The 13446-nt window shown below is 40.9% G+C and overlaps 1 protein-coding gene across 3 annotated transcripts in view; it reads right to left on the reverse strand.

The window, feature by feature from the left end:
- The window catches only part of LOC134541205 (mitochondrial adenyl nucleotide antiporter SLC25A23), a 154305-nt gene that overhangs the window by 117029 nt on the left and 23830 nt on the right, over positions 1-13446 (reverse strand). For all 3 annotated transcript variants that reach the window (XM_063384452.1, XM_063384453.1, XM_063384454.1), the window contains one exon: positions 12819-12930. In XM_063384452.1, the coding sequence (XP_063240522.1) occupies positions 12819-12930 (112 nt within the window). The remainder of the gene's footprint in view (positions 1-12818; positions 12931-13446) is intronic.

Genomic DNA, 13446 nt, shown 5'->3' on the forward strand with positions numbered 1-13446 from the left:
ACCACTTACCTATCTAGAATAAATCACGGAGTGGAAACTCGCAAGCGCCTTGTTTCTACTGCGTAGTGCGACACATGCCTTTACAGTAGAGAAATATTTTTGGAATCGCAACGGCATTAATACAATAATACAAAAGTTATAGTGCTAAGTAATTTGCCATAATACAAAAGTAAAGTTATTGTGTAATGTCTTTTGTCCCAAGTTCTCTGCCGCCCCAATAAATGTCCAATAAAAGTTACCAACGTTACGCCGAGAACGTTTATGCCTACGAGAATTTCTCATAATAGGAGTCCACTCAGATGCTTGATAGCATCTCACCGACTGTTCTTCGTTTGGTAAATAAGAAAAAAAAAACATTTTGCAAGAAATCTTTCCTGAACTTTCGTGTAAAATGTTTTTTTTTATCCTAAACATTAATATTACAATTTCAAAAATTAAAAAAAAGTAATATATTGACCCATGTTTTAATTCAATTCCGTACCACAACTTTCTTTATTCCACTAAATTATTCTATAAACACTGGGGAAAAAACGTTGGTGATGAAAACTAAGTTTATTTTAATGTAGAACATAATTAATTCACGTCAATGTCACCATCCGAATCAGGACTGTAACGGACAACCGAATCGACGGACTAGCAAAAATCTCATAATGCATACGTACAGTAACGTGATTTCACCGTGGGCACAAGACGAAAATGAAAATAAAACCCTTTAAAAGTAAATCATATATTCATATCGGATTATATTTTTTCAAAACGATAAATACAACTTCATTAGATTTAAGAGTAGTAGGTAATGTAAAGAGACGTATTGTATGTATACTACATACGTAATAATGTAAACCTATGTTATTTAAAAATAATATTTTTTATTTTGTTTGTTGATTTCTGACACACGCATATTTTTTTTCAGACGATGGTGGACAATTTCAGTTTTACAGTATTTTGATTTAAGTTGCTCTTTCCTTCTTTCTGAAAGAATTTGGTTGTCTGTAAATTCGGTTTACGGACGATAGTTTAACGTGTGCTCTCCGTCCTGCGGACGGTAAGCCTAACATGTCCATCAAGTTCTGTCCCTGCCCGAACACGCCCGAGTATTCACCTTCGGCCAACCTCGGGTTTATTTATATATATATTTATATTTCTCTGTTTATTTAATGTAGCTATAGGTACTAACCTAACTAACCGTCCATAGTGTTTTAAAGTGTTTTAATGTAGCTAACCTAACCGACCACTTTTAATATTTGAATTCATATTACCTGCGCAAAAATAAAACAAATTCCGAGGTTGGCCGAAGGTGAATATTCGGGCGTGTTCGGGCAGGGACAGAGCTTGATGTACATCAGGCTTCCCCCTGCGGACAAAGGTTCCAGCATCACAACTGCGGCTGTTTCTTGTTTCTCCTCGTCACCGAGAGACAAGCACTTCGGCAGAATATATTTTTTTTTTTAATTAAAAAGAGAGATAAGCTTTCAGTAGCTACTCGCCAGAGACGTGTAAACCATGTATACACAAAAACACACACAAAAACACAAAAAACACGCACACAAACATAAACACACACAAACACAAAAACACACATAAACATACACACACAAACACAAAAACACACATAAACATACACACACAAACACACACCATCTCTCTCTATGTATATTTCTATTAAGCTCTATCTTTCTCCTCTATGTATATCTATAAATCTCATTATCTATCTCGATCCAACTATCTATAACCCTATCTCTATCTCTCGCTATTTCTCTATCTTTAAATATCTATTTTTTTTCCAATTCAATTCTGTCGTGCGTACGTGATCATACGTCGAAAAACAAACGAACTGCCGCTAAACTATGTAAAATACAAACATTTTTGTTGAAACGATTTGCGCGCCACCTATTGTAAAATGGTTGAACTAATTCAAAAACCTTCGCGAGTATGCGCGTAACAACTCACCAAAGTTTCCATCGCAATCGGATGATTGGGTACAGGAACACACAAGGGACACACATTTGTATATACACCTAGAGAAGGAAAGCGACCACGCAACTAACGCAAGAAACCCACAGTCGTTTATAAAAAACGCAAGTTGCAAGACGGTACCAATCCTGTTAACTTAAAACTGTAAAACTGTAGAAAACTAATTTCTTCCCCGAGCTTCTTTTCATATTTAACTCGAAAACAATAGAAATTGCCAACAATTAGATTTTAAAAAAAGTTATCTCCCATCACCGTGTGAAAGTTAAATGTGTATAATAAAAAGAACATCGTGGCTTTCCATGCACATAACGTTTGCGTCTTTGAAAGTTTTCGGAACACTTTCTCTTCGAATGTGGCCGTCGGGAAACGCAAGCCGAACTGCAATGAAAAGTTGGGAGTACTACTTGCGCTACGTTACTGCGTCTTGCGTGGTTCATCAAACCAGTACCGTGGTAAGTGATTCCTGAAGATTTCGCGTGCGGCTTTTTCTTGCGTGTTTCATGAACCCGGCCTCAGTTCGTCCGGGCGAAACGAGAACGAACACAGAGCGAACATAGCGCTTGGTCCGCTGCGTCGACCTGCCGTGTCAAGTAGAGGTGTAAAAGTAACGGAAAAAAAAGCGTACCCGTATGTATTCGTTACTATAACAATTAGTACTAGTTACTATCGTATCGTTACGTTACTCGTTACTTCTGATACCGCATAACATGCTATGTTATGTTATAGCAACGAATCGAGTCGTATTGCGTACGCGTACAGTATGACGTCGCGTAAATAATAATAAATCGAATATAAACAATTAACAATATTTGATAATTAACAGTCTTTGTTAACCAAGAAACAATTAAATCTCATTAGAGCGGCTTTATTACATTATCTCTTTTAAGATAAGAAAAAAAACGTGTTAATGCGCGATAATAAAAAAAACAAAAACATACATATTTCTAATTTGTAAAAAATACTTTCTTACGTTGTTTCGGTTCCAATCGCAAACTGTCTACACACACAATACCTTTAATAAACAGTAAATATCTTGGACGACGAATTTTCAAATTATGCTTTACTTAATAAACAAACATCGTTCTTTGTAACGTACGTTTTTAAATTCATCGAATAAGCGCGCGCATGCGTAAAACATACGAAAAATGCGAGTAACGAGATGCGGCCGTGTGTAACGTTTCGTTACTCGGTACTAGATGGCACCCGTTACTCAATACCGAATACACACGGTAGAAGAGTCTAGCGACAGCAATGCTACCTTCCTGCAACTGGCAACTGGCAACTGGCTCGTTCCGGGGCCGGCTGCCACACCGCTCACGCTCGTTCCGGGGCCGGCGGCACGATCATATATCATCTGAAACTTCTATTTACCAATGTGGCCTCGTGGCTGAGCGCTTAGCGGCGCTGTCATCTAATCGTAAGGTTGCCGGTTCGAATCCCGGTAGGTGCGTTTTTTTTTGTACTTGTAAAAATAAATACGAGCACGTATAATTTCAAAAGTAATAAATATATTTGAATAATGAATGAAAATAAAAGTAAATTTATTAATTAAATTGTAATTTTCAGATAAGGACATGATAACTAATGGTCAATTAGGTTAGGTTAGCTACATTATAAATACTTTAAAACTTTGTGGACGGTTGATCAGGTTAGGATAGTTACATTAAAGATACTTGGAAATCAAACATCCAGGGGGTAGGCGCTCCCGATCGGCCAACTTCGGAGAGGATCGGCAGTTGCAGGACGGTAGCATTGCTGTCGCTAGACTCTTGTCACACGGTTTGCTACAGCTCTAGTGTCAAGAGATCAACTACAGCGCACGGCAGTCCACATTCCGCGCGGCCGGGGTAAAACACCAAACATGTTTGTCTCCGGCGAGGAAACAAAGTCAGCGCCGCGCCGTTAGAAAAACAAAAAAAAAACGGTCACGTTTATCCTTCGTCGCTGCGCCGCCAAACAGCGAGCAAAACTAAGAATGTTCACGCGCTGTTTAGTATTTAGGCCCCTTTCTGCCACGACGCGCAGACTGAGACACACCTGCTCTGAGCTCTTCCGTTATATAGAAAAATCGGTTGTCTGTAAAGTCGGTTTACGGACGATAGTTTAACGTGACGTCATAACAAAACATTGATGAAATGATTGCATACGTTTATGAATAAAATTGAATTATCACTATTTTGTATGGATACAAAGGAGGTGTGAAATGAAATCTACAATTTAATTGATAAATTTACTTTTATTTGCACTCATTAATTCAAATATGTTTATTACTTTAGCGAAAAGATTATTTTAACTATAACTTTTATACATGTTTGCTATTTAACTTTTTCCAATCTATGTTATTCTCTTAAGAATAGGACGATGATAGGAAAAGTAGGAAACTAATGGGAGTGTTTTCAAGTTTAATGTCCCTCGAAAAAGTCAAATCGATGGTTGTTCCAATCGAGTGGAAGAGAGAGAGAGAGAGAGAGAGAGAGATGCGGCGCAAGCGTACAATGAGCGTAACGGGACACAGCGTAACGGGACAATGTGCGTTACGGGACACTTTTCCGTGCGTGTAGTTGGCGTTCATCGATTTATTAGACGTTGTCACGTCCAAAAGTCTTAATACATAAAATGTTTTCCCGACAATATCACCCTCCAGACGTCGCCACCGACATGATAAATAAAATCCCATTATAAAATTGACACATCACAGCCCTAGGCTAGCAGGGGTGTCAGAGGAAACATTATGCCCTTATGCCTCACACATTTATATAAAATATAAGAAATTTAAAGACAAAAAAAATTAAAATCAAATTTCTGCAGTTACGGATATATACTATGATTTATGATACAATAAGAGAAAACATATTAAGAATATTTCAACATGCCAGGAAAATCGGCTAAATTAAAATTTTAAAAACCTACAGTTAGTTCCCCCCCCCCCCCCCCCCAAAGTGATTTTGATAAACTAGTGGTTAAATAAAATCCTATTAATAAAGGTCATTCCTTATTAATTTGTGTGAATTATCAGAATAAATCATATGAAATATCAGTACAAACTGTATATCTAAATTTTTTCCTGTGTAAATTTACTGAACCACCTTAATTCCAAACAGTAACACGTGTCTTTAAGTATGCAATTAAAATTCCCCGGAACACAAAAAAAAAAGTGTATTTTTATTGTGATGAGCTCTCTGTTCAAAGTACGTTCAACGGGTTCCATAGTCCGACCTACACTTGCTGAAACAGCTGATGCATATCTCACAGCTGTGGGGTTGACCGCCTTCCGAGCAATCAAAAACAAAGTCAGAGAGATAGAGAGATAGAGAGATATAGAGAGAGATAGCGAGAGAGAAAGAGTCTTTCAGTACTCGACAGTACTGTGTGACGGGGACGCACCACAACGCCGACAGCTAGAACACTGCTGTGTACCACAACGCCGAATTACCACAACGCCGAAATACACTAACGCCGGAAAATGTCATTGCAGGACTGCCACAAAGTTTAGGTTAGGTTAGACTAGGTTAGGTTAGACTAGGTTAGGTTAGGCTAAGCTAGGATAGGCTAGGTTAAGTTAGGTTAGGTTATATTACGCTAGGTTAAGTTAGGTTAGGTTATATTACGCTAGGTTAGGTTAGGTTAGGTTATATTACGCTAGGTTTGGTTAGGTTAGGTTAGGTAAGGTTAGGTTTGATTGTGGTATTTCGGCGTTAAGGTACATTTAAGAAACACACACAAAATCATTCAGTTGTTATTTCGGCGTTGTGGTACACAGCAGTTTTCTAACTGTCGGCGTTGTGGTCAATTTTGATATTCGACGTTGAGGTAACGACCCGTGTGACATCCAACCTCGGTATCAAGCAAATTCGTGTGTTATGTGCAAATACTTACACTTTCAATACGAAACTCGGGATACAAATATAATGTAGAATTCGTTCAAATAATGCCGAGCGTGATAAATATATTGAAATTTGTGTTTTCAAAAACTTTTCTGAAAGCGAAATCACTCGTAGTTTCTGCAACCGCCGCTAGAATTCGCAGCCGGAGCAGCTTTATTGGCATTTTTATTAACAATTTATCATGTATTATGATCATACTCAGTATTTGGTGAGGTTTTTCATATCATGTAAATTTCTTTTATTTCGAGAGAAGTATTCTGTGTTAGCCATGGGTTTCACGATCATAATTTACATTGTTTCATTCTTTGTACATGTTTATGATGATTTGCTTGCTTTGTGGTAAACAAGCCTTTTGAAATTACTAAATATTATTAAATTATTAATGTTAAATATTTATTATTAGTTATTTAATATTTACAAAATAAAAAAATAAATTTAAAAAAAAAAAATTTGTGATAAAAATTAAAATTGAACATCAAATTAAAATATTAATTTTTAATATTTATTATTAAATTGAATAAATAATAAATATTTATAAAAATAAATGAACAAATTTAATGAAAACTTATTGATAAAAATAACAAGTGAATATTAAATTAAGAAAATAATAAATATTTAAAAATGAATAAACTTAAATTAAATTTTTGAATTTATTATTAAATTTATTTATTTTCTTTTAAAATATTAAATAATCAATAATAAATATTTAAAATTAAGAATCTTATAATATTTAGTACAAATTATGTCATATATATTTATTATTCTCTAAATTTTATTTATTTAATTTTTCAAATTTAAACTGAACTTTATTGACTGTGTTGACTATCTTTTTCCAGCCCTTTTATTATTTTATTGTAATTAATTATTTGCATGCAATTAAAAACTATTTTTTAATGATGCCAAAGAAGTATAATTTCTCACGCGCATACATAAGTACACGCACCCAATTTTATTTACCTGTTTGTTTATTTGTGTAGTTAGGTTTTTATATTCTTTGACATATTTTTTTTTTCAAAAGTACCGTTTACTGTATTTATTTGATTCGTAAATGTGTGCATACAGGGATTGTTATTACACAATAGGTCTGATGCAATGATTTTATCAGTTGCACAAGAGTGTGTTAAAAACAGGCAGAGCGTGGGAAACACTCGTGATATTTTTTTTGTCCAGAGGCTGTTGCTATGTGCCCGTGATTGGCTGTTGTTTTCATGTGTAATTTCTTCTTCTTCTTTTTTTTTTTTGTGATTGGTTTGGAAACTTCGTCACATTGAGTGCCCTTGGCGCTTTTTTGGAAAAACCAAAGGGCGGGCCATGGCAGTTGGTCTTTGAGTGGTCGTTTGCACCAAAAGGTCTCAAGTCGGGTGAAGGTTTGAAAATAACTAATAATAACGGACAGTTAACGGCGAATTCCATGCCTCCAGTTGCTGGCGACGCCAATGTATAAACAATTTTTGCACATTTTATCAAGAATTCATTGACTGCAGTCATCGTTATACTTCCACGAGACGTTGAAATTAGATTTTAGTCTTCATTCCAAGGGCACAGTCCTTGGCTTGTGCTGGGAGTTCCTGTGCAGCCTCGGGGAAAAAATATTTCAGTCATAAATAATCTTTGTTTTGTAAGACATTTCGCAACCACTTAAAAGTTAACTGTTGTCTTGAAGCAACAACCCCCCCTTCTTTTATTGTGTTGTTTTTGTGTACAATCTGGAACATTGTTGTAGTTGGAAGATGACGGTTATTGTGCTAGTTAGAATTTTCTGTCAGATATAAATTTAAAAAAAAAAAAAAGTTAAAAATCAGTAAATATTCTCAAGGGACTACTTTCATCATGAATAATAATTTAGAGCAACTTTTATTTTTTTATAAAATTTGAACAGTATTTTTGAACCCAAAAAATTCAAGTGTTTTTATGTACATGGAATCTAGACCAGTTTCAGCTAGCCGGAGGTTTAGTGACACCGAAACAATCACTGTACGTTGTACAAAGCTAACCAAGTCCGGAAATTGACGTGTATCATGCTTGCAAGACAATTTAATGGTCACTAAAAAAAAATTTAGTTTTTTTAGTAGTGTTAAGTGAAAATCAGTCTTGTTACAGCCAACCAAGTCAGGTAAAAACGTCATAAATCACGCCCAAGCGTCCCTACAATGCTCAAGGAATACGCACACTTGTGTTTTTTTCCCGCTGTGCTGATGGAGAACAAATTCATAAAATTTCTTGGTAATAAAAAAAACTATTTACATTTCAAACATAAGGTAAATTTATGCACAATATTGATAGGTATGAATTTTTTTTAATAGTAAAACAATTAAGGCTTCAAAATTGATTTCAGTATAATTAATTACGTTTATTTTAATCAACTCATATTAAGATTGAATAAAATTATTTTATCAACCGGATATCAGAGATTTTTTTTCTCGTGTTCACACAAAATCTCAAACGTGAAGATACACATGCGTGCAGTTTGTAAATATTTGACAGCATTGTGGCATCCCCAACGTAGGGATTAAGAACCACGTGTGGTGACGAAGGAGCTGGGGGGGGGGGGGGGGACATCACTACACAGAAGGAGGAGAAGTACAGAGATTGGTGTAGTTTTTTTGGGCGACAACGAGACACGTGGAGGGGGAGGAGGGAGGGGGAGGGGGAGGGGGAGGGGGGGGCTGGGGGATGCAGGAAGACAGGTTGGACAAATGGGGTGTATAGAGGGAGGGGGGATCATGGGTGGAAGATTCAGAGAGAGTGGAGAAAAACAGAAAGAGGTAGGCAAGTATTCCTGGTGAGGTAGCTAGCTCAAATTTGTCTAGATTCCACGTACATAAAAACACTCAAATTTCTTGGGTTCAAAAATACTGTTTAAACTTTATATATATAAAAAAAAGTTGCCCTAAATAATTTATGATGAAAGCAGTCCCTTGAGAATAATTACTGATAAACTGGTTTTTTTTTTTTTTTTTTTTTTAATATTGTTACGATTTCCCTGCGGGTTCGTAAAGGATAGCCCAATTAATAGATTTTATTTCACACACACAGTTTTATTTATTACCACTACTTGTCACTTACAATTAATCTTCTAAGATGGCAGATAATTAATTACACTAAAATAGGTCAATTCCCCAGTCACTCGTTTCACACACCTCGCTGGACCGCATTTCCGGCGCAACTCTCGCCGCAGCACCCCTCGTGGGTCTCCGCCGCGGGACTCGTCGCCGCACTCCGCCGCTGCACTCCGCCGCCGCCGTCACACCCTTCGCCGAGATCCCACTCGACGACTCGCCCGCAACTTCACTCGGGACTCCGCCGCGCCCGCGACTCTATCGCCCGAAACTCCCGACTCCCGACTCCACTTACTCAGTCACTCCCTGCCCTGGAACCTTCGTCCAAGGACTTCGCCACTCTGCCGCACCCGCGGCACTATCGCCCGGAAACTCCGCCGCGGGAGAACTCCCCACTGAACTCTCTCACTCAGACTCTCTGCCCTGGAACCTTCGTCCAAGGACTTCGCCACTCTGCCGCACCCGCGGCACTATCGCCCGGAAACTCCGCAGCGGGAGAACTCCCCACTCACTGACTCAGACTCAGACTCAACCTCCTTATATAGCCCTTGGGTTCCCGTCCAGAACAATCGGGCATGTCTCCGAGATATCTCGCGACCTTCGCCGTCGAAATGCCCAGAAACGCGTCGTGAGTCCTCGAAGGACGCGGTGGCTGCTCTAAGAACGCCGATAAAGGCGTCTGAGTCCTTTTATTCCGCAGTGCGGCCTCTTTTAAGTAACCCGATCTGAGGCAGGTGCGCGCTGCGACGGTCAGGATGTAGCGAGATAGTATGACACGAGATACCAGGGAGAGGATGCGGGTGGAAGGGGGCGCAGACAGGCCGAACGAGCGCGGCGACGCCAGCACTGCAGCCAAGCGCGATCGTAACATTGCCCCCTCCTTAAACCTGTTCGTCCCGAACAGGTAATGCATCTCCTCCTGGAGGTCCCCATGCTACTCGAAGTTTAGGCCTCCTGCCTTTCCTCCATCGTGGGCTGTACAGTCTCACCAGATAATCCTCTCTCTCATTAGATGTAGCTTCTCTTGTCACCCGGCGACACTTCTGCGTCGCAGATGCCCCATGTCGTTCAGCCAGCTGCCCGAGACGGGCTGACCGATGCCTTGGACGGACCCGATACTCTTGAGTGCATTGCTTATTGCCTTCCAACAGTTTCCTTGTTCCTTCCCTTTTTCTCTCCATTTCTTCTCTCGCAGCTACTTGTTCGCAGAGCATTTCTTCCCGGCTCTTCTTCATCTCTTCTTGGTTACTCGTGCCCTCTTGGTTCTTCTGTGTCTCACCTGGACTGCACTTAGTTTCTCCTTGTACCCTCTTCATGACTCCTTGTGTTCTTATTTTCTCTTCTCGGTCTTTCTTCCCCTGTTCTTGGTCTTTCTTCACCTCTTCTTGGTCTTCCTGAGTCTCTTCTTGGTCTTTCTTCGTTTCTTCTTTGCACTTCTCTATCTCTTCTTGACTCTCTTCTCGGCTTTTCTTCAGCTTTTCTTGGCATTTTCCCCTCTCTCTTTCGTCTTTCTTCGTTTCTTCTTTGCACTTCTCTATCTCTTCTTGACTCTCTTCTCGGCTTTTCTTCAGCTTTTCTTGGCATTTTCCTCTCTCTCTTTCGTTTATCTTCATTTCTTCTTTTTAAATGTTCCTTACTTTGTAACTCATCTTCACCACTTCTGTTCTTTTCTTCAGCTCTTCTTTCATCTTCATGTCCTGGCTAATTTCCTCTTCGCTGTTCCCCTCTAGGCTGGTCTCCTCTTCGCTGGTATTCTCTTCACTGGTCTTCTCTTCGCTGGTCTTCTCTTCACTGGTCTTCTCTTCACTGGTCTTCTCTTCACTGGTCTTCTCTTCACTGGTCTTCTCTTCACTGGTCTTCTCTTCGCTGGTCTTCTCTTCGCTGGTCTTCTCTTGGCTGGTCTCCTCTTGGCTGGTCTCCTCTCCGCTGGTCTTCTCTTGGCTGGTCTCCTCTTTGCTGGTCTTCTCTTGGCTGGTCTTCTCTTCGCTGGTCTTCTCTTGGCTGGTCTCCTCTTGGCTGTTCTTCTCTTGGCTGTTCTCTTCCAGGTTTATCTTCATTTCGGTCTTCTTTTCATTCTTCATTTCTTCCTGGCTATTGTTTGACCCGCTCTTCGTTTCTTCAAGATGGTCCTTACCCACATTATTTTCACTATTCACTTCTTTCGCAGAGTTCTTCATACTGGTTATCCATGCCCTCATGTCATTCACCATTTCTTCCAGGATAACCCTTATCTTCCTGATATCTTCTACATTTAACTTATCAGCAGCCATCTCTTTCTAAAGCATTTACTAATTAATCAACCTAAATAATTTTTTTCTAATACTGTTCTTAATTTTAAATGACCTAGCCGAACCTTATTAAACTAAAAATATCTCTCTTACATTCAAAACTAACACTGACTACACAGTACACTCAAACTAACTCTAGAAAATTTCAAATTCACTAAAGTTCTAAACACTAACTATATCCTCGTAAACTAAATTATATCCTTAACTTTTATTCTAATACTCTAACTGAATCCTAGATCTAATAAATAGGGCTATCCCACTTCTGACACCAAAATGTTACGATTTCCCTGCGGGTTCGTAAAGGATAGCCCAATTAATAGATTTTATTTCACACACACAGTTTTATTTATTACCACTACTTGTCACTTACAATTAATCTTCTAAGATGGCAGATAATTAATTACACTAAAATAGGTCAATTCCCCAGTCACTCGTTTCACACACCTCGCTGGACCGCATTTCCGGCGCAACTCTCGCCGCAGCACCCCTCGTGGGTCTCCGCCGCGGGACTCCGTCGCCGCACTCCGCCGCCGCCGTCACACCCTTCGCCGAGATCCCACACGACGACTCGCCCGCAACTTCACTCGGGACTCCGCCGCGCCCGCGACTCTATCGCCCGAAACTCCCGACTCCCGACTCCACTTACTCAGTCACTCCCTGCCCTGGAACCTTCGTCCAAGGACTTCGCCACTCTGCCGCACCCGCGGCACTATCGCCCGGAAACTCCGCCGCGGGAGAACTCCCCACTGAACTCTCTCACTCAGACTCTCTGCCCTGGAACCTTCGTCCAAGGACTTCGCCACTCTGCCGCACCCGCGGCACTATCGCCCGGAAACTCCGCCGCGGGAGAACTCCCCACTGAACTCTCTCACTCAGACTCTCTGCCCTGGAACCTTCGTCCAAGGACTTCGCCACTCTGCCGCACCCGCGGCACTATCGCCCGGAAACTCCGCCACGGGAGAACTCCCCACTCAGACTCTCTGCCCTGGAACCTTCGTCCAAGGACTTCGCCACTCTGCCGCACCCGCGGCACTATCGCCCGGAAACTCCGCAGCGGGAGAACTCCCCACTCACTGACTCAGACTCAGACTCAACCTCCTTATATAGCCCTTGGGTTCCCGTCCAGAACAATCGGGCATGTCTCCGAGATATCTCGCGACCTTCGCCGTCGAAATGCCCAGAAACGCGTCGTGAGTCCTCGAAGGACGCGGTGGCTGCTCTAAGAACGCCGATAAAGGCATCTGAGTCCTTTTATTCCGCAGTGCGGCCTCTTTTAAGTAACCCGATCTGAGGCAGGTGCACGCTGCGACGGTCAGGATGTAGCGAGATAGTATGACACGAGATACCAGGGAGAGGATGCGGGTGGAAGGGGGCGCAGACAGGCCGAACGAGCGCGGCGACGCCAGCACTGCAGCCAAGCGCGATCGTAACAATATTATAACTGACAGAAAATTCTAACTAGCACAACAACCTCCATCTTCCAACTAGTAGTGGGAATGAAGGAAAGATACTGGATGTGAGAAGAGGAAAGGACTTGAGGAAGAAGCTTCGTAAAATGGATGAAGAGTGTGAATCAATCAATCAATCAATTAAAAAAAAAATAAATGACTCACCGTGGAGTGGCGCCAATACTTGATCAGCTCGATGATGTCTGTGCTGGGGGCGTACAGCAGGAAGTCCCTCCACTCGTCGAAGCTGATGTTGAGACTGCCGTCCTGGTCCATCCTGCACGCATAGACACCGGGCAAGCTCCACTGTACTGACACGCGGGGCACAGCACAGCAACAGCACAGCAACAGCACAGCAACAGCACAGCACAGCACAGCAGAGCAGAGCAACAGCACAGCAACAGCACAGCAACAGCACAGCACAGCACAGCAGAGCAGAGCAACAGCACAGCAACAGCACAGCAACAGCACAGCAAAAGCACAGCAACAGCACAGCCGCAGCAGCAGCAACAGCAACAGCACAGCAGCAGCCGCGACAAAACCAGCTTCCCTTCACACCCACACCAGCGCCGGGCGAAGCTTGGCATTTCATTTTCAAAGCAATGATGAAGCTCACATTGCAAAAACACTTCCGAACTAAAGTTTTTTTTTATGTTTAACTAGTATTCCACAGTGAGATAATGTTGAGACTAATAATGGCCTTGTTCAATACTACATTTAAAAACAAGTTGCTCAAAGTTTTTTTTTTTTACCCAATGTTGCTTACACATTTTTTTAATTTTTTTATTTTCAT

The sequence above is a fragment of the Bacillus rossius genome, chromosome 18 (genome assembly GCF_032445375.1).
Source record: "Bacillus rossius redtenbacheri isolate Brsri chromosome 18, Brsri_v3, whole genome shotgun sequence".
NCBI lineage: Eukaryota > Metazoa > Arthropoda > Insecta > Phasmatodea > Bacillidae > Bacillus > Bacillus rossius.